This window comes from Ammodytes marinus (assembly GCF_949987685.1).
Source record: "Ammodytes marinus genome assembly, chromosome: 16".
In the NCBI taxonomy this organism is placed as follows: domain Eukaryota; kingdom Metazoa; phylum Chordata; class Actinopteri; order Uranoscopiformes; family Ammodytidae; genus Ammodytes; species Ammodytes marinus.
In genome coordinates, this window is record NC_137220.1 from 10,426,425 (window position 1) to 10,447,709 (window position 21,285).

General features: G+C 39.4%; 3 protein-coding genes across 3 annotated transcripts; 1 reads left to right on the forward strand and 2 right to left on the reverse strand.

Moving 5' to 3' along the window:
- Positions 1 to 483: 483 nt before the first annotated feature.
- On the forward strand, positions 484 to 5,257 carry mlx (MAX dimerization protein MLX). The gene is made up of 8 exons (XM_080043827.1): positions 484 to 571; positions 1,590 to 1,626; positions 1,765 to 1,854; positions 2,403 to 2,512; positions 2,655 to 2,757; positions 3,379 to 3,478; positions 3,857 to 4,058; positions 4,159 to 5,257. The coding sequence occupies exons 1-8, from the start codon at positions 533 to 535 to the stop codon at positions 4,213 to 4,215; spliced, it is 738 nt and encodes a 245-aa protein (XP_079899953.1). The 5' UTR covers positions 484 to 532; the 3' UTR covers positions 4,216 to 5,257.
- Positions 5,258 to 6,040: 783 nt separating this feature from the next.
- Positions 6,041 to 9,987, reverse strand: psmc3ip (PSMC3 interacting protein). The gene is made up of 8 exons (XM_080044680.1): positions 9,932 to 9,987; positions 9,317 to 9,417; positions 9,034 to 9,123; positions 7,265 to 7,376; positions 6,975 to 7,120; positions 6,805 to 6,858; positions 6,478 to 6,537; positions 6,041 to 6,359 (listed from the first exon to the last, which is right to left on the reverse strand). Exons 1-8 carry the CDS (start codon positions 9,948 to 9,950, stop codon positions 6,303 to 6,305), a joined length of 639 nt encoding a protein of 212 aa, XP_079900806.1. The 5' UTR covers positions 9,951 to 9,987; the 3' UTR covers positions 6,041 to 6,302.
- Positions 9,988 to 10,894: 907 nt separating this feature from the next.
- On the reverse strand, positions 10,895 to 20,767 carry retreg3 (reticulophagy regulator family member 3). The gene is made up of 10 exons (XM_080043762.1): positions 20,692 to 20,767; positions 20,191 to 20,466; positions 17,891 to 17,997; positions 17,392 to 17,422; positions 17,154 to 17,280; positions 16,697 to 16,781; positions 15,571 to 15,708; positions 14,783 to 14,862; positions 13,275 to 13,407; positions 10,895 to 13,178 (listed from the first exon to the last, which is right to left on the reverse strand). Exons 2-10 carry the CDS (start codon positions 20,436 to 20,438, stop codon positions 12,625 to 12,627), a joined length of 1,503 nt encoding a protein of 500 aa, XP_079899888.1. The 5' UTR covers positions 20,439 to 20,466; positions 20,692 to 20,767; the 3' UTR covers positions 10,895 to 12,624.
- Positions 20,768 to 21,285: the final 518 nt, after the last annotated feature.

Genomic DNA, 21,285 nt, shown 5'->3' on the forward strand with positions numbered 1-21,285 from the left:
TTGTTTACCCTTGAAAACTTTAATGATGTGCAGATTTTAAACCATTGTATTACCTCAATTTAAAAAAAGCTCTGTATTAGAAAAATTCTCCACGGGAAGCATGCCTCCGTCTCCGGCTAAGCACCGGATAAAGGCCTACATCGTCTGGCTCCTTTATATGTCCACGGGCTCCTGCCCTGTGCTCGCATAACAGGATTGACTACCTGTTCCACTGGATATGCAGTTTCAGTTAGGTGGACATGGGCCCTATGTCGGTGTTAGTTCGTGCACACCATTTAGCCTAGATAGTTCCTTTGAAAAGACGGATTACTGAGTTAGGCTACTTATTCAAGGGTACACGATTGATCAAATGTTTTTATCCCGGACCCGGATACATCTGGCTATGTAAAAGTGCTAATGATTTTTATTTTGATATTTAAAATGAGAATTTCTCTTTTTCTATCCAGATTTTGAAAAGATGAAAGTTAGAATGTACGAGATGTACGCGAAGGCAACACAGGCAGTTTATAGTTCAGTTGTTTTGCATTCCAAAATGACGGACCCGACAGCGTCTCCGGAGCACCACTGGAAAGTAAGTAACTGCTGTTCTTCGTGACTAGCTCAACTTTGTGATAAGCTTCACGTTGCAGTGTCTGATGAGGCAGCTGTGATAAACCTTACACATTGTTTTTCCTAAAAGTAAAAGTTTTGCTAACGTAACGGAGCAGCAGTGCTTTGTTAGCTTGGCAGCTAACGTTAGCCAGCCAGGTGACGTTCGGTAACGTCACAGCTGTAGCTGGTTAGCTGGATAAGTAAACAAAGGGAAACCTGTCTTCCTCGCGTAGAAATAGTTTGTGCTTAGAAACAGTTCTGCTCCCACCTTGAATAACAATAGTGTTTTGCACGTATCTGATAATAGTCCAGCTGTTACAGAAAAGCAGCTGTCTCCACTCAGCTGTTTTTGTTTTTTTGAATGTGTGCTCTATGCTTGATGTATTTTGTTATTGCTTAGTAAAGCACCTTGAATGGCCTTGTGTCCGAAATGTGCTCTAAAAGTAAACTTGCCTTGCCTTGCCTTGCCTTTGTATAATTTAATACATGTGTCATATGATACCATAAATAAAAATGCTCCTTATCTTCCTCACTTAAGAAGACTCCTCAATAACCACTGATATAGATTTAATTATTTCTCTTTCAATACCAGTGAAACCTTTTGATCGAAAAAGTAAAACACAGTATTTATCAAACAAGACAAAAACAAGTTGAAATACATTTTTCAGGCATTTGTTCCCTAGCACCATTGGGAAAAGCTAAATCCAACCTTGGGAAACACAAATCAAAGTAACCATTGTGTGGAGGTGCCCTAGGATCAGACAACGGATCTGTGATTGAAGTACTAATGATTTGGTGCAGCTCTTCACCTCCCTGCATACTTGAATTGGACAAATCAGGGCAATGCGCGGTGGGGGTTTAGACAGTCTATCAGAAAGACTAGCCATTGGTCTACTTTCAGTGTATTTTTGGCTGTACAATTTTCCCCTTATTATTCCAGCCTCTAAGCCTATATTCTCTCCTTTTTCTCCTTCTGTTGTCTGGTGATGGCTGGACAGACAGACGGTGCTTTCAGCGACAGTGGCTTTGACCCTAGTGAGTATCCAGTCGGTTCATTTATATCCTGTTTTTTGTGATATTAATTGGATATGTAGGCTATGTGCGGATTAACATTTCTATATGTTTGTGGTCTCACAGTTAAAGATCGTTGATGTCTGCTCTCTTGCTCTGTAGGTTTCTTTGCTGAAACTGCCAGAAAGGGCACGGTTGTGTCCAGGGCCAACAGCATCGGCTCGACAAGTGCCTCTTCAGTACCAAATACAGGTATTGTGCTTGGAGATCAGACATTGTCCCAGCCAGGGTTTTTGTGATGTGAATGTTTGCCTTGCTGACTGTGCCTTTCTTCTAATAACCTCCCGCGCCTTATTTATATATCACCTTTCGTTCAAAGTAAAAGCTCATGGATCACTGGACAAATGGACTGATTTCTTTAATTTTACGTCCTGATTCTTCTACAATGGAAAAACCTGTCCTACTGCTACTCGGTGCAGCTTCACAGGGCACATAACTTATCCTGCATTGGCACATTTTCTGTGATGGAAGAAAAAAGATTGAAGACTTATGCCAGGGTTATACATTGTCTGTTGAATTCATCTTCTGTGTGGGGAACTAAACAAGTCCAGCCATTGAAAAATATAGTCTTTGATGGTTTTAGACAACGACTATAACCCCTTGTTATATAATTGAAAAAGTTCCATTTAACAACAAAATGTTTGATTGTGAATTTGTGAGTGTGCCAACCCTTATTCTCTTTTACAGTCAAATGTTAGAGGCACGTTACTTTACCTGAGTTTTAATTCATTCTTGAATAGATGATGAAGACAGTGACTACAGACATGAGGCTTCATATAAGGACTCGTATAAAGATCGACGGAGACAAGCGCACACTCAGGCGGAGCAGAAGCGCAGGGATGCTATTAAGGTAAGGCTGTAGGTCTCTGTGTGACTTATTTCAGATACACCACACACACCTTTGACACATTTTATCGTTGTTTATTTTTAGAGATTTAGATTTGTTCATAATCAGTGGTTATTAATTACTTTTTTTTAATAATTGTTTTTAGAAAGGATACGATGACCTTCAGTCCATAGTACCAACCTGCCAGCAGCAGTCTGAATTTGCAGTGGGAGCACAGAAGATCAGCAAGGCCACAGTACTGCAGAAAAGTAAGTTGTGATGTTACTGAAACATGTGATGTTATTAGATGAACACATGCAGGTCACACAGTTAACTGATGTATCTATTTGAAATTGTAGTAAGATAAATACATCATTTGACACTCACTTTCTCCATCAGGGCAGCATAGGAGTAACATAGTTAACAGTAGACAGTCAGTAAAAGTCAGAGTTTTCTGTCTAACTACTTCCAACATCTGTGTTATTATCTAGCAGTTTTCCAATAGCATCCTGTTGTGTTATTTCTGTTGAACATGTCCCAAAAACCTTGCAGGAGCCAGGACCACTGGTTTATTACTCACTTCAGTCACCTGACCATCTACATGATGTTTACTGCCCTGAATAACAAATCCAGTGTCATATACTAACATTACCCAGTAAGCAAAAAAGACAACAACAGAAAAGAACGGAGAGCATGCATAGATATATTATATATTATTTACATTAATCATTTGGTTTATATAATGTTGACAAAATATCACCCATCAAAGAGATATTTGCTGTTTCTTTACAAGCGGGAACATGCAGGAAGAAGCATCTTTTCAATCTACTGTATGTTGAGTGAAGAAATCCCGGACCAATGTTAATTTTTTATGTAATTTTTTTTTGCAGCAATTGACTACATCCATTTTCTTCATAAAGAAAAAAAGAAGCAAGAGGAGGACGTTTCCGTTCTAAGGAAAGAAGTGATGGCACTGAAGATCATGAAAGCGTAAGATAGTGGTTCATCAACTTTCTCAGCCAGGCGACCAAGACCTCACAACTTGTTTTGAACAGACAGGAAAAAACTGAATTTGAAAAGAAATGCTGATGTTGGACATAGAGAGAAAACTGTCTCATTAAAAATGCTTTGATTTCAGACCTGACGCAACATATAGTAAAGGTGAGGTACTATCGGATCTAAAATTTAAAAAAATAACAAAAAAAATCCTCAAATAAAAGCACAAAATGCTGCGTTATAATTGTGACCATATTACACTGTGGAGGCAAACAAATAAACTGAGTGTATGGGAAGAGTGGCTAAATAGTCATTTCTTAATGAAAATGTGTGTATATTTTGTAACGTTAGTGAACCTGATTTTCTTACTAGGAACTATGAGCACATAGTGAAGGCCCACCAGAACAACCCACAGCAGGGAGAGGACCAGGTGTCTGACCAGGTCAAGTTTAGCATCTTTCAGAGCATCATGGACTCCCTGTTCCAGTCTTTCAGCAATTCGGTTTCAGTGAACAGCTTCCAAGAACTCTCCGCCTGCGTTTTCAGCTGGATTGAGGAGCATTGCAAGCCGCAGGTAAGATATATTCTTGACGCACAGCAGAAATGGTCAGTGTTGCTTTGTTGATGTTGTTGAGGTTATAATAGTTTGCATGCTTCTTCTGTCCCATTTCTAGACGCTGAGGGAGTTAGTGGTCGGGGTGCTGCGGCAGCTCAACAGTCAGCTTTATTGATTAAGGGAAATCTCTGGACTGAACTCCCAGACATCGACTCTGGGTTTGCTCTGGCCTCTCAGGGTGGAGTAAAAACTCCAATAAGCCTCTGGCCATACCACAGTATTTACACACACTTCAGCTCTTTAGTGACTCCCTGGCTGCAATTAGATTACCTCAACCCACACTACGGGCCGAGATGAAAAAGTTGCATCGGACTGGTTTGAGAGGGGTGACTTTCTGATAGTGTACACAGATTGCTGGGCTAATTCTGGCCACTGCTGACCGTTCATATTTATTAATATTGTTCTGCCAAGAAATGCAGGGAAAACACAAGCTCAGAAGTAAAAAATAAAATAGAAATATGATTTTGGAGATGAATGATTTTGTCAAATGCATCATATAGACAAGATAGTTTCTGTAGCGCTTATTGAGACAATTTAAAATTTACAGATTGAGTTCATATTTCTTCTGCATCATATCAACCTGACCAACCCCAATAGAAGGAAGGTTTATGGAGAAAAAAACACATAAAACCATGAGCCCCCCCTTTCCCTGTTATACCAAGCATGCCTTTGCAGCCTAATGCTGATCCAAAGGGCTCCTCTCAGCTTCAGTGCAGAAACCACTCCTGAACTATAGCAGATAATAGAAAATACTCCACTACTATACTACTGCAGGGTAACTTCTGTGATTTCTGATTACTATCAGGAGCACGCTCCATGGGCCCTCAGCATTTTATCACCAAGGTGTGATTAGATCCAACTTTTCTACCTTTTAAGCGAGACAAAATGAGGTTTTCATCAACACAGCTGTGACCGTATGTTGAAATCTCCTGTGCAATGTGGCTGCTCTAAGGCCTTAATATTTCTGAATCATGTTTATATATATATTGACTTTGGCAATAATTGAGCCACGCCGCACATTGTATTTAATGTTTAATTGTTAAATACAGTTACTCAGTTGCCGTTATGTATCATGTTTTTTTGGATGTTAAACTGTTGATTTCGATGAAGCTTTCAAATTGCATTTTCTTTACAATTAGCATTGTTTTAATAAAACGATGCAACATCTGTGGTGGTTTTTATGCCAACATGACCAATGCTATTTACTTTAGTTGTCTGTTGCTTTTATGATCACTTGTGCAGCACTTCTACATTTTCTCTCAGTTTCTCCCCACCAGTCACAGGTTCCTCATGAGAATTATGGACAGGGTCATGTACTGTACTGAATTTAAGTTTAAGTCAACATCTTCTATACACATGGCTTACTCTAAGAGTCGCTTTACTGTTGCTTTAATCGCAGGAACACTTATTTTTGACCTGGTGCTGTTCCTTCAAACATTTTCCTTTTGTAGTTATTACAAAAGCTATTCACTTTATATTCCCATCCAAAAAGTGTATTTAACCAATATAAAAACATATATTGAATGTTTATCTAGAGTAATTTGCACAAAGTAAAATGTGAATAAAGTTTGTAAGACAGCAGAAAAAGACTAAACATATAGCTGGGCGGTTGTCCCCACCTCTGCAGCTAATTACACTGTAAAATATTTGAACGCATCAAGAGAAAGATAAGTTTGATTCTTTTTAAGAAATGTTGAAACACTTCAGCATCAAACATCATGAACATTTAATAACATGGAAGCAATACAAAGGAAAGGTACAATGAAGGATTGTCAAAAGGGAAAAATGGGATGACCCCCCCACCCCCCCTCTGATCATACAAGCTTATAAATAACTGTCCAGGCTTTATACAGTGTTTTTTTATGTACAGTTTAAAAAGAAAAAGGCAACAAGAAAGATGGATGTGACCATGTCATAACAACAAATAATGTACAGCTCTCGAAATTACAATGAATAATCAGTTGATATTTTACAAAAATCAAAACCAAAGTTGGAAACAACTGTGCTACTAAGTATGAATATACTTTCATTCCATTTAGAAAAGTTTTCCATTAAACTCTTATCTAAGATGTAGCAAAAGAAAGGCTTTTAATAAAGAAAGTGCTGTGGCTTAGATTGCTCTTGATGTTTAATCTTGTCTCAAACGAAGCACTGCACAGGACCACATTGCAAGAACAAGAGAACGCTTGTTGGTCCACTTAATCAAGTACTTGGAACAACCACCTTACAGTCCTCATCTGTCTCCACTCCAACTTCATCCTGTAAAGGGGGAAAACCAAGTATAATATTATTCATTATTGCTCTGAACAGAAAACACTGGCACACAATCAAAAAGAAGGAATGTAGAAAGTAGATTTAATGAGCTACTATCACTCGCCAGGAAGTCCTTTTTGCTCTTAGGATACCCCTCCAAGATTGAATTCATCATGTCTGAAGCCTGAGAAAAACAAAGCAAGTCAAGGTATTTAGTGATACAACATGGGTTGGTATGACAGCAGCACCACAAGTCTAGAAAATCTCCAAAACTAATTACTTAAAAAACAAACAGCAAACTGTCACATTTGAGAAGCTTAGACTAGAACATGTTAATAAAGAAATGACTGCACTAATTCCTGAATCATCATCATCATCACTGTCTGATACATTTTCTGTCAATAGAAAAATCTATTAATCAACCAATCATTGCAGCTCTGTTACACATTACCAATCTCTTTCTCTTTTTCCACTCTGTCACGTAAACATTCCGCTCTTTGTAAACCTGTAAAACAAAACATCACGATCAACCCACCACACTGACCATCGACAGTGGTATTTTCCCTAGGTTTCTTAGATGTTTTTCTGTAATAAGAAAGCACGAATGTATTCTCTGCCAACCTTCTCTTTCTCTTCTGGTGTGACGTGATTAGTGGCCAACTTTATCTTCTCCATACGTTCTCTGAATCCACTACACTCCGCTTTCAGCTCTTTGATCTCTGACTTCATTTCCTCTGTTGTCAGGGAGCTGTTGAGCTCCTTCAGCTCTGTTTAAAATGTACACAATATCCAGCTTCAACCAAATGCAGAGCGACAAAAAACACAGTCACTTCATCAACAATCTCATGCAAATCAGCAGAATCCAGTGGCAAATAGCAGTGCAAAATGATATTGGTACAATGGTACTACACCTGTTTCCAGCTGTCTGCAGCTCTGATTGAGGGACTGCACCTCCGCACTGAGTGCAGTGATCTGACTGTCCATGGCCTTCAGGTCTGCATCATTCACGTCTGTGAACTGAGCCTGCAGGAGGGATTACCAGCAACGGTCAGTTTCAACTGAAAACATACTATACAAAAGACTATATACGTTGGTGCATGTGTTGCTTTAAAGCAAATTACTTCTGTCGCCCCCCATGAGTAATTTTGAGTAATAACAACAACACTGTAGGCGCATCTACATGAGGTAAGCCTTCAGCTATCACAAATGGATTTGATTCCTACTGCTACAGGTTTTTTCTTAGCAGTAGCAAACATTTCTTGGGCGCTTCTTGAGCTCCTGTGCCAGTGTCGGTAGGCTACACCGGTTTTTAAACGCTGCCATACCGAGAAATACAGAGTGATTTTTGTGAAGCTGAAAGGCTTAATCAACTTTGTGTCAACTGGTTTGGAGATGGCTTGAATTCCACATTCATTTATATGAAAAAGGTACTCACTGTGTGTATGTATATATATATATATATATATATATATATATATATATATATATATATATATTAGAGGTGGGCATAGATTAATTTTTTTAATCTAGATTAATCTAGATTAATTTTGGAATTAATCTAGATTAATCTAGATTAAAATGGCTCATTTGAATTCATTCATAATATGTGTGTGCTCCCTAAATAATGACTCAAAGTAAGTCTTTGAGAACGTGTTTCTCAAGCCAGGTGGCACATCAGACCAGGGGCTCATCTCCTGTGCAGGTGCACACCTAATGCATCAAGTTAACTTGCGTGCAGAAAGAGGATGTCACGGAACTCATGTCCGTTAGCTTTTCAATATAAGACTGTCAAAATAAAAGTCCCGCAAAACAATCGTTATTTTGGGGATTAACTTCTCCGCGTGAGAAATTTGAGTTGTAGGCTAGCGTGTGAGAGTGTGAGCTGGTTGATATGAGTGTGTCTCACGGCCAAAAGGGTGAGACTTGGCAGCTCTGTCAGTTGTCAAACAAAGCGGACAGACGTGGTCTCTATAGCAACGAGATCAGCTGAGCTATCACTGATAAAAAAAATATTGTTTCCATAATGATTTCCATAGCCTTAAGCCATAGGCTAGCCTACATGTTGTGTAATTCAGTGATTTTCAACCTTTAATGAGTCGAGGCTATGCATTGGCTTTGGCGATTTCCCTTGCCTCTTTTTTTTCTCTCCACACAAAGCTCTCCCATTGCACACACGCATGCCCCGGCCGCTTCCGAGAGCACAGACTGTTAGAACTCCTACAGTAAACCAATTCCGCATTGCACAAGGTGCAAACAACCTTGGTCTTGTCGAGGTTTCCATTGGGAAGCTTCTTAAAAATACATTTTCCCTGAAGCAAACCCGGCGGCTTCCTAGCTGCATCCATGTCAGCACGTTACGTTTGATGTGGTAGGCTACACAGGTGCGAAGTCGGACTCGTTCTGACTCGTGCACTACAGTGCAATTCGGCCAGGTATACATCTGCGCTAAAATAAGAGGAACAAGAGATTAACGGCGATATTTTTTTTATCGCCGATAATAGTCTGGCGTTAACGCAGCACGTTAACGCCGTTATCGGCCCACCACTAATATATGTATATATATATATATATATATATATATATATATATATATATATATATATATATATATATATATCTATATATATATATATATATGTACTTGCTGGAGCTACACAGCATTTCAGATGAACAGACTAACCTGATCAGCAAAATAAATCTTCTGCTTGCCATATGCTTTCTCCTTTATCTTGCCCTCCAGCGCCAGTTGCTCCATGGCTTTGGTCACTGCCTGGTGAATCACAAATATGCAATTAATTATTAATCGTAGGCCACACACACACACACACACACACACACACACACACACACACACACACACACACACACACACACACACACACACACACACACGCACACACACACACACACACACACACACACACACACACACACTGCATGCTGTGCATAAGTGTTGATCTCACCGTTTTGCCCAATCCATGCTCCTTTTGTAAATTACTAAACACATCCGTAGCACTGTAGGGCCGGTTCTTCTCGTTCAGATACGCCAGGATGACTGAAGCACCTGTGGGTGACAGCAGGAGAATCTGATACTATTACTAGTTAAATAACATGTGTAAAGTAACACTTGACAAACCTCAAACATAAATAGAAATGACAACTAGATTTGTATGGACCTTTTTTAATATCCTAAAGTGCCTTGATGTTTTTTACCTAACCTTTGGCCAGCATTGCACTAAACATCATCATTGTTTGTATGTTATATCTTAGTGGCTTTAAGACAATTTAATCGCTGATGAAGAATATATGTTTTATCTAACATTATGACTATAAAACATATGTATCATGCATAGTATCATGTAGTTAAAGTGGGCGTTTTTGGAGTTACTTGCAGAAAAAGGTTAAAGAGACTTTAGGCCAGCTAGCTCATATTACAGGGTATGTAAGCTACGTAGCTAGCGTACATTAGCTGATAGCTTCGTTGCTAAACTTTCTAAGTTATCATTAAAATATAACGATACTCGAGTGTCCCGACGCCAGCTGTTTTACAACAGTCCTGACGTGAAGATTACTCTTACCGTTATCCTTTTTACTCATGTTTAACTTCTCCACTTCCACAGCAGCTTCCAAAATGTACGAGTTTCGCGCGAAACATGCGTCACTGAAAAGATCGCTGATATCTTAAGATGCATCACTCCATCAGAAACATCTCCCTTGTCTTGTGGCAAAGATGTGGATTCTCATTCTCAGTCGATTTAAGTCTCAAAAACGTATTTCCCTTGTTTACAGACAGCTATATTGTGCTATATTTGGGGCAATTTGTCCCATTATTTCCTTCTTTATAATTAGGTTTGTGATATTTGTTTAAAAAAAGGGGGTAAAAAGAGCGGAGTGAGAGATCTGTCCGTTTGGCTGGTCTCAGAAATAAAAATGGGTATGTTGGCTATGAAAAAACATTTTAAGATGTAACAAGTATATTTTAGAATGAAATAGCTATTCAGTTTGTGCAGGACTATGCAAACCATTGAATAAGGAATTTGCATAAAAAAGTATAAAGATTACAAGATTGTAATGTAAACTACAGACAGATCATTGTTAATTCAGGGTCATTGCCCAGACTATTCTGATTAATAATACAGCAATGTAATGTTGGTTACTGTTTTAATTGGAAATAAAATAAATAATAATAAAATCACAATTATTTTTAAGAGACAAAACATCCTGGATTCCGGTCCTGCACATCTTGTTGGTGATGAGGAGAATATATTAACAATATTAAAACATATTTTCTTCTAGTCAAATAAACTGATCAGCCATTGTGCCACCCTGTGACTGAGGAAGTCACTTCATTTATCCAAAAGGCATAATAACAGAAACAATGATGTATCACATATACTATTTCTGTTTAATAGTGATTTGATTCCTTTGGAAAGTTGCAAAGGCTTTGTTGATTTATGAGGCGTCCATTTAAATAGCCGTTTACTATACATCTTTACCTCCTGTCCCATGGAATAATACACTAGACTAACTTAATTGCAAACATTTTATTCAATATGATTTGCACATCAAAACATTATCAAAACCAGTTACAGAGAAGAAAATACACTACTATGCACAGAATATTATCAAACTGTCTACAGATCCATTGCGGAGCTGGCTCTCCATGGAGCAGCAATGATCAACATTATGGATAAATGAGGAGGTCAAAACGAGACTCAATAGAGACCAACTTCTCCTCATCCAAATCTTTTTTTAATGCAAAATCCCAGCAATTTCCTATCAGTGCACATTTTCAACTTCATCTCCATGAATGTCGATCCAGCTGGTTTTTTCTATTGTGCCTAATCTTTTGCAGCTATGATTTTCCTCTCAAAATAACACAATGAAAAGAGAGCAATGTGTTTTACTCTATTAAAAACCCAGCATTTATTTAGACTGATATACGAATTTAAATAAATCTCTAGTGTGGTTCATTTAAGTTTTAAGTGACATTTCCACCTTTGAGTTTTGACATACTGACGTGGTTTGTTCATCAAAAGGAAATCAGGCTGACCAGCACACAAAGGCCTCTTTAAACCTTTACATACTAATACTTTAAAAACAAGGATATAAGGATACTTTGCTATACCCCGTTTTCATGTAAACATGTTTCCCCATTAAAATAGAAGTAGGAATATTTGATTTGTTTTCTCTTAAAAACATCAGCATCATTTTCAGCTACATGAAATAAAAAGATGATAAAATATAAAAAGAAATGTGTTTGAAAATACTTTTAGAAGAAAAACACACAACATTCAGGGCTCATACAAGCTATTAAACATGGACATCATTTGTTTTGAGCTGTACTCCAAGGGCAGGAAAATAAAATATTTTCTGAACCTACTCACACAGAAAAAAGAAGCAAACTTCATCCTGGGGCACAAGTTCATCAATACAATGAACAACAAACATAACATAACAAGTGTCCCTGCGGGTCAGATATCTTAAGACTGCAATGTGACATTCTGTAAATAAAACAAGCTCCGGAAAAAGTCTTCATATGTTAAGAAAGCAGGAAGGGAAAGAAAATCATACATGGGGAAACAACTGAAACTTCCATCCAAATACAATTCATCTTTACCATCAAAAGGAAATGCTGGCCAAACCCCCAACTGCTGACAAGTGATGCAGAAGTATCTCTGTAAACCTGTTACAATAAATAAATCAAAGCCACGTGTGACTAAAGAGGACAGCAGAGTACGAATATCAACGGCAACATGAACTGTTAAAATTTCCTGATAAAATGTGAAAGATGAAAAGACTATTCATATGATTAAAGAAACATAAACATGTTTCATAATGTCATTATCAAAGCAACATGGCTCAGCTAGACCAACAGGAATGTCATTATTGGTCCCATGTTAAATAGCCCTGTATGTTTAGAAAATACTTTATGGACATGCTTGTTATAGTCCCTAAGAAGTACCCCTGTTATTTATGGCTGCCTAAAAACTACAATACTGTGACGAGGCTCAATAATGCTGGTTTATTTGATGTGTAAATGTTGTATTTCCTATTGCTCAGCCTACAAAGTAAAAGTTTTCTGGAGAATCGGGATTTCAAAGTACGAGAGAAAAGAGTTTGAAAAGATAGAAAAAAAATTAAGTACTTCACAGTGATAAACTGATGCCAATCAGAAAGAGGGATGCTGGAACCTAAAATCATCTCTCACAACACATTCGTGCACACAGGCACACACACAGGCGCACACACAGGCGCACACACACACACCTCACTGTGGTTTACCCAGCAGGCTAGACAAGAAGTTAGAGCCCTGGCTACTCTCTCCCCTTCTAGAAGCGCTTCCTCCTCCTCCGAGAGGATCCATCTGGTTCAGTTCAGACTGATCCAGCATTTCAAAGTCCTCTGCGTCCCAGTCTGTGTCCAGCTCAGAGCTGGACTGCTTGCGGTAACTCCGGTGAGCCCTGGTCCTAGGAGGACCTTCTCTACGATGAGCAGCAGGAGGCCGTGGCTGCAGGGCCCCCACCAGCGCTGCTTGGATCATGTTGCTGGCGATGACTCCCGCCAAGTCTCCGGCAAAGTCAGACGCAGGGGGCAGACCGCTGAGAGAAAGTTCACTATCCAGATCGTCCTGGTCTGAGTCCAGATGTTCATCCACATCCAGCACTGAGGCCCGGTGGCTGGCCAGACTGGACGGGCCCAGACTAGGCAGACCGATGCTGGTGTCGTCGTCATCATCCATCAGAGTGGCATCAGGGTTTATAGAGGGGAAGTCTTGGAGGTCCTGAGCGAAGGATTCCTCACCATCACTGTGTCTGTCAAAATCTAAACCCAAATACAGAGCACAGGGACACAGTCAGGGACTAGAACACAACTGAAAATTAAAAAAAGAAAGAAACTCTGAAGTAGCTGCTTACTTACCCTCAGAGCCCTCAGTGAGCGGAGTCTGGCCACGCGATAGGTTAAATGTTCCATTATCAGTGTAGGACACCTCAGCATCAGAGTGTTCAGAGTCAGTCATTGCAAGTTCCTTTGCAACAATAGCATCATCGAACTAGGAGACACAGCAGAGTGGAAATGTTTAGTTTTTTTTAATAGATTATAGTAAAAATCTTACAAAAAAAATATTACTCTTTCATTATGCGAAAAATGGTTCAAATGGTTGAACTGAACATTCCCTGTCTGCAGGCTTCACCACACGGACACGGACACACACACACACACACACACACACACACACGCACGCACGAAAAAAACTAAACTAAAAAAAAGGCACAGTCTGTCGTTAAGTTCTCAGGAAGTGGCTCAGATGTGTTACTGTAACACTGAAGAAAAAACACATGTGTAAGGTGAAAGTTTATAGCTGTATATTTTAATCTACATCGTCTACATTTAGCAGGTGCTTAATTTTAGAGTCAATTTTCTCAGAGCAGAAACAATAACATTACATTAGTTAATATTAGGGGTGGGAAAAATAATCGATTCTCCGATGCATCGCGATTCTCTCTCGAACGATTCCGAATCAATTCAGATAAATTAATAAATCGGAATAAATAAATAAATAATTAATAATTAAACCCGATTTGTAATTACTAGCATTTCCTGCGCCACTGCGCATGCACACCACACGCGTGCGTGCGTGTTGTTAAAAGTAGCGACAAAAGGGCTGAGAGCAGCAAACCCATATGACCTGCACTGGCTTTGTGTCTGTTTACATTTTTGTATAAGAGCTGAATTCCAAGCCATACTTTTTGCACAATGTGTTGAAATGACAGAAAATAATAGAATAGAAATCCTATAGAAACATGATTTACAAGAGTAGAAAGAAAATTAAACTGAATCGGTTTAGTTTTTACATACTTCCATATTGTGTTGAAATGCAAGCTGCATTGATTATTGCACTGTTCATAGAAAGTCATATTATTATTACCGTCATTTTTTTTTAAATATATTTTTGGGGCATTTTTATGCTTTATTGATAGTGTAGAGACAGAGTTGAAATGGGGCAGAGAGGGGAGTGACATGCAGAGAACGACGCGGGCTGGAATCGAACCCGGGTCCGCTGCTGGCCGAGGCCCATGGGGGGGACGCCCTACCAACTTAGCTAAGGGCGCCCCCCTGAAAGTCATATTTGTGACAGAAAAGCTTTCAATCTAATACAATATTAGAGAAGATAATTCATCTGTTGACTGTATCAAATGATAATTTCAAAAGTAGGAAGTGATTAGCAAACTCATATATGTGTATATAAAATATATTTTTGAAAATCACACATGGGTATGTACGTAAAAAAAAATTTGCATCAAGATGCATTGATAATCGATTTTGAATCGAATCGTTGACCTCTGAATCGGAATCGAATCGTGAGGTGCCAAGAGATTCCCACCCCTAGTTAATATTGTGATTCCTTGAGAGTTAAACAGACTTACCGTTGGGCAGAAAGCAGCCAGCTCCTCCTCACTGTCAGAGGCTTCACCTGAGGCGCCACCATGGAGAGGCCTCCGCAGGACTGAATGACAAACATACAGACCATGAATGATGTAATTATTGGTTTTATGTTGAAGGAAAGCTGCCACAAATGAATACCTACTGCAAATGATGCTGTAAAGGGCCACTCCTTATTAGAGGAGTGAACTAAATACATTTCTGCTCAAATAAAATATGAGAGTAGAGCTAAAACTATTAGTTGAGTTTTTGTTGAACTTAAAAAAAGCTATATAATATATATATAAAAACTGACTTCAAAGAAATGTAATATTCAACATATCTGAACAAAACTATTGACAATCTTTATTTGCATTTATTTACATTTACAAAACAAGGCACATAATGAGTTAATAAACTGAAGGAAACCGGTTTAATTCCACCAGAGGGCACGCCGTAAATGCATTAACAACTACTGCAGCACGGTTTGCTACAGCTAACGCGCCCGTTCATAACAATGAGCAGCATGATCACGCCACTGATATTAAGTGTTGTTTCAACAAATCACTATTAAAACTATTAATTGTCATACAATGCACGTGAATCTTACTGTTGCATTTATTAGTTTAAGGTCTGTTACGGCTTTGACGTTCTTTCATTTCTATAGTCAACTTGGAGAAGGCTCTCATTTTTAAAAGTCATTTTATCTTTCCAATGGGTCTGATTGATAGTTTTACAGACTTACCATACTTATATAAATACAGTAAATAGAAGTTGAAGCTGTACAACTTACACTGATTATCAATAGGCTTGGACATCATGTATCCGCGAACACTGAAGTCCAGCCGCTGCAGGACCGGCTCCAGCTTCAGAAACACATGTTGAAAAACCCTGTGGTAGGCTCCCAGAGGGGCCAGGAGAGAGGCTAACACTACAGGGGAGGGAGAGAAGACCCGTTAGAAAGAGATAAGATGTCTTCTAATTCAGTTAATGAATGACTGTTATCACACGTAAACACAAGCCTGTAAGCTTCAGTACAGACAAAGAGAGGTTCAGTACAAGCTGCTGTGGATTGTTTCAGTAGTCAGAGTAGAGGCTCTCCCGCCTACACTGGTCGGAGGTTAGAATAGAATAGAATAGAATAGAATAGATCTTTATTTGACAAAAATTTGTTGCTAATACACAGCCTAGGCCCTTTGAACTGGTTAATACACAAAGTGTATGTGAAGAAAGGGGGCCCACCGTAGCTAGCAACATGTCCGTTCACAGAGACTAGGCTGTGTATTAACACTGTTTTTTTTGTTGCAGTTCACTCACAGTACGTAGTGGTAGTGGATCTGGAGATATTCACTGATTTTGACAAAAAAGTTATTTTGACAAGAAGCATTCTCCAGACTCCACCTTAAATAAAATGCATCCATACAACATCAAATATCTCAGCAACAGAAAAGAACATAATGCCAAAAAAAACTAAAAAAAGACCATAGAACAGATTATTGTAGAAGTAACACAGTAGGCCTCATCCAAAGTCCTTAATGTTATTCGTTAACAAAGGGGATTTGAGGGTTCTTATGGATTTGTTGGTTGGATTTTGTGGCAAGTGACCTAAGGCACCTGCCGGAATGGAGAGACTGAAAAAAGGTGGTTTGCCGGATGGGAGAGGTCTGAGATTAAGAGATTAGATGGGTCCCAGTCTGACCTCCTTAGTTTTGTGCCTGGCTCCCTTCCCTCATTCACTCCATCATTGTGTGTGTTATCCTGGATGTAATCACCTCGCAGGCTTCGACCCTTGGTACCGGGGCCCCACAGATCTGGTTTCACCACCGTTGCATTTTTAATATGAACAGTCAGGATGAGTTTCCCTGCCAACAGGGTCCTGTGAAGGAGCCTGTGCGCATAGTAAGAACTGTGGAACTCACCAGCAGAGTAGGAGAGCATCAGGCCAGGAATGTAGCGTCCAACCACGCCCAAACAGCTGAACACTCCACAGGTCAGGATGCAAAACTGACAAAGAAAAACAAAACAACAGGGAATCAAGTCCACAGCTGGTATCCAACACAGAACATGGAATATAGAATGTCACTCTGTGTATTATAATAAATCACTATACTTATAATATGGGGATGAATGCGGGTGCCTAGCTTGATAATGAGATTTTTCAAAAGACAACAGTACATTAGATTTTTCTCTGAATGATTTCTCAAATATTTGATTTAGATTTTGCATTCATCCAAAGTGACAGACATTTAAACTTTGTGTTTCCATGCCAAAAACACATTTGGAAATACATATGGAAAGACTAAAAAACGAAATGTGATAAATAAATAAATAAATAAATAAATAAATATATATTTTCACATTGTGTGTGGTTCTCACCTTGCCAGGGTTACGTCGTTTGTACTGCACCATGCTGCACGCGAGAACCTCTACGCTGACCCAGGCCTCAGCGATGTGGTGGCTCAGTTCAGGCACACTGAGGATGCCAGGCTGCACCAGGCCCCAGCTACACAAAGAGAGTAGATGATTCGCACCTTTAATTTGCTTTTGCCTTATACGTTTATTATAATTGGCATCATCATTAAAGGAGTACTGGATGGTTGTTACAGTAACACACCTCTCATTTTCTGATTCGTCCAGCTTTCTGACTATGGAGAGAGAAAGAGAGAACATTCTTCAGCACTTTAATAAACATTACATGACATAATACACACCAATGTTTCCTATACTGAGTGAACAATACAAATATAGTAGGCCAAAATATGTTGCACTTTCGTATTAGGCTCGTCTCCACTCTTTGGGACTTTGTTTACTTAATATGTCACACAAGTTCAAACAAGGAAAAAGGAAAATACAGGTTTGGGAGATTAACTCTTCCAGCTGTGACACAAATCCCATGCAAAGTCCAGAGTTTAGGGCTATGACTGCTGGCATATCTATTCTGACAAAGTACAGTTGTTGCAATCTCAGTAAACATAAAAATCATCTTTGTTATATGTCATACAAGGAAAAGGGAAAATATATTCAAGGGAGGATTTGATAGAAAAGTAGAGAGCATGTCACAGTAAGAATGTTATATAAAGAGGCCCCATTAAAAGCAACTTGCAAAGTGGCACCTTTAATCTCAGGCCAAATCTTGTTTTTCCAGGTATCAACACAGACAACGACAGCCAGAGCAGAAGCCATCAGGAACAGCAGGCGCAGTGAGGTCAGGGCGAAGAACCTAGAGGGGAATAAAAATAGAACAAACACATGAACAGACCATACTGTAAACTCATGCTACCCCAGGTATTAATCATACAGTTTAACAATGCCACTATTCAATACAGAGTTCATGAAACCATAAAGCCCTTTAGCGATGATCTACTGTGTCCTTTAGTCAGAACTAAGAAATGAGGAAGTTAACCCACCCTGTGCTGTGTGTTACACCCACTAGTTATAACAGAATGTAACCACGGAAGATGATAATAGAAGGGGGATGAGAACATTACATTTTCTTCTGCAAAACTGATGGCTCTGTAGCGAAGTAAATAAATCAGGGAAGTGTTTAATAAAAATATGATTAGCTGCAGGCTGTACATAGAGCCTTAATTCACAGGTGATGTCATTCTTGATGGGGTGTTGTCAACTTTTCGCATAAACAGGTTTTACTTCCTCAACAACTAAAGACCCCAAGCGCTCTCCACTTTCAGATCACAAGACTTCAAAATGTGTTTAAAAACAACAATGTTACAGGATGTTGCCAATCAGCAGCTAGAGATTAACCTAACAAAGAATGTGTTGGCACTGTGAGGTGAACTTGTATTAAGGGTGGCGGTGCAATATGGCTACAGCTAGTTCAAAACATACAACGTCTTTGTAAATCTACAACAATATGAACACTTGTACTATACATTATTACAATATATAAGATAATGATTGAACTCTACAGCACTGTTGAAAAATACATGGCATTGGTGTGTAAGTCGTGGTATTGGACTTTGTAAGCTTAAACTGTTTCCTATCTGATGCTTTAAAAGGAGAAAATTAGGACTGCCTTTCAGAAGTAACACATTCTGCCTCCACATCTCCATGTGACTTGCCATCGTCGGTCACTTCCTACATTAAACAAATGATAAATCCATTTTTTGGGGCAGAAACTATCCTGCACCACTGAGTGAGTGTGAGCTGAGGCACAAGTAAAAGGGAGACAGGACAGGCAGCCTAGCATGCCCAGTGGTCTGATTGAATAAAGGTTGAATGCCTGAGCTCCACAAGCGGACGGGCCAGACAGAATTTCTCCCTGTGTCCCAGTTCAGTGATTCCTACCATGCAACATTATGAAGGTCATCTCATTTATCAAAGTCCCAGTCCATCACTTTCTTTTACTTCTTTCTTCAGTTCTTTCTTCTAAATGTTAAGGTGCTGTGTGTATAAAGGTGTATTTTTTTTTTAAATCTAGATTGCAATACTCTGTCTCTACCCCTCCCATTCTGATTATTTACTGAAGCTACACTGGCCTTCAAGGACAAGAAGCTAGTTACTAGATGGAATCATCCACTACTGCCTGCAGTCTTTCCACAATAATCAAGTGATGAGGTGAAGATGTAGTTAGGTATTTATCATATTGTACTTCTTCTTTTCTTTTTTGCATTTGAGGGAGACACCGACACCCACAACGCGTAAGGCTGTTTGTTTGTTTGTTCTGTGCTACTGGAAAAACATGACGGTGCAACATGGCGGCCTCTGCTCCTTTGGGTAGATATAAAAATAATTCTAAAAGGGTAAAAAATAACTTTTATTTTTCAAGTAATAAACTAATCAAAACATACTTGTGTTTATTATATTACAGTTCTTACACACTGTACCTTTAAGTCTAAGCTAATGTTAAGGTTGAGTGGTTATTATTACACATGGTAAAACAGAGACATATATAAATACACTGCTACTTCTCACTGAAATGTGATAATGCCTTACAGATTTGCTGCACCAAAGCCACATGCAAATAGGCACACTCAAAATCCCTCTTCCTTCCAGTGAGACAACACATGGACCAGTACATTACAGATTCAACCTCAATTTACACTCTCAGGGAGCAACAATGGAAATGGTTTAGTGGATAATCCAGGGCCCCACACTGTTTTCAAGAAAAAGAAAGCGGTTTGGGCAACATTCAGGTGCCTTTCGAGTGTGTCTATAAATAGTAGGCTACCACTCGCCAGCCATCTGTGTTGAATTGACAGGTGAGACATTTGCATTGTGTAAAAGCACCAGCTGCTCAGTCACGTTGGCTTTGACCCAACAAACAAACTGCCTCTATATTGTCTGAATGTAATAAGCTGCTACACCGCTGAAAGAGAAAACAAGACAAGTTTGACCCATATAGACTGTAGGTTTGCCCTCAACAAGTTAAACTTAGCATGTGCTGCTAACTCACCAGAACACAACGTTGACCACAATGTGAAGCAGCACACATTGAACGGGTCTCTCCCACACAAGGACGGACTGCAGGTAGGTCAGGACGGGCTCGTAGGGGCCCAGTCTGGACTGAAGAGCAGCTTTGACAGCCCGGACCTGAGCGTCTCTCTCGATGGAGCTCGGTCGGCTTCTCAGGCAGACACCACCTGCCTCCGTGGCAGAGAAATCCTTCATAGGTGCGCCTTCCATTGCCCCAGTGTTCGCCATCTTAGCGTCTACAGTCGGAAACGTAAGCCTGAAAAATAAAGACTTATGTGGGAGCAGGTAAAGCGCGTTATGAGGGGCACCACAGCGCCACGGAGCAACTCTACTCACAACACAGGCAAACGGCTCTGTGCTAGCTAATGGGTGCAGAGGCTAATCGTAGTTTTAACGTCTAATACTAAACCTCTGACCAAAGCAGGGGCTACAATGTTATTAAAAACAACGTGGGTGTATTTTAAAATAAGATGACACTTACTATTTTGTCATTTTTCGCAGAAAATGCAGCGGTGTCTTCGGAAGCTGACAATATGGCGTCACCTGTTTGTTCTGCGTCCGCTGCTGCCCAATCACAACCCGCACGAGCCTATGTGTCATGCTGCGTTTAGGTGCAACAGGAGGAATACATGTGTTTACTTTGAAGAACTTATTTCCCCTTCTTCCTCAAGTGCTTACTTCTGTTGGTTTTTGGTTTATCTCATTTAGAATGTCATACATTTGTATTTTTCATGGGAGCTCTAGTGAGATCTCTCTCTCTTATGTTGATCGCTCCGTCGGTTCATTACTGATTAGAAGTGTTCCTCGGAAGATTTAGTACACATATATGTCCGTCTTAAAGCTTGATACTACAGTTAAAAGAAAGAGTTGACGGTTTAACGTTTATAACCACTTTTAGATAGTCTATCAACCTTTAAATATAATGCCCTCTGGTGGCCACAACATGTAACTGCATCCAATATAAAAGTTTTATTTTGAATTATGTAACCGGAAGTAATATATATCTATATTGTCTCAAAATTTACTAGTGTTCGCTTGTAGTTACAGACTGTGTCCGCTAGAGGGCAGGAAAACA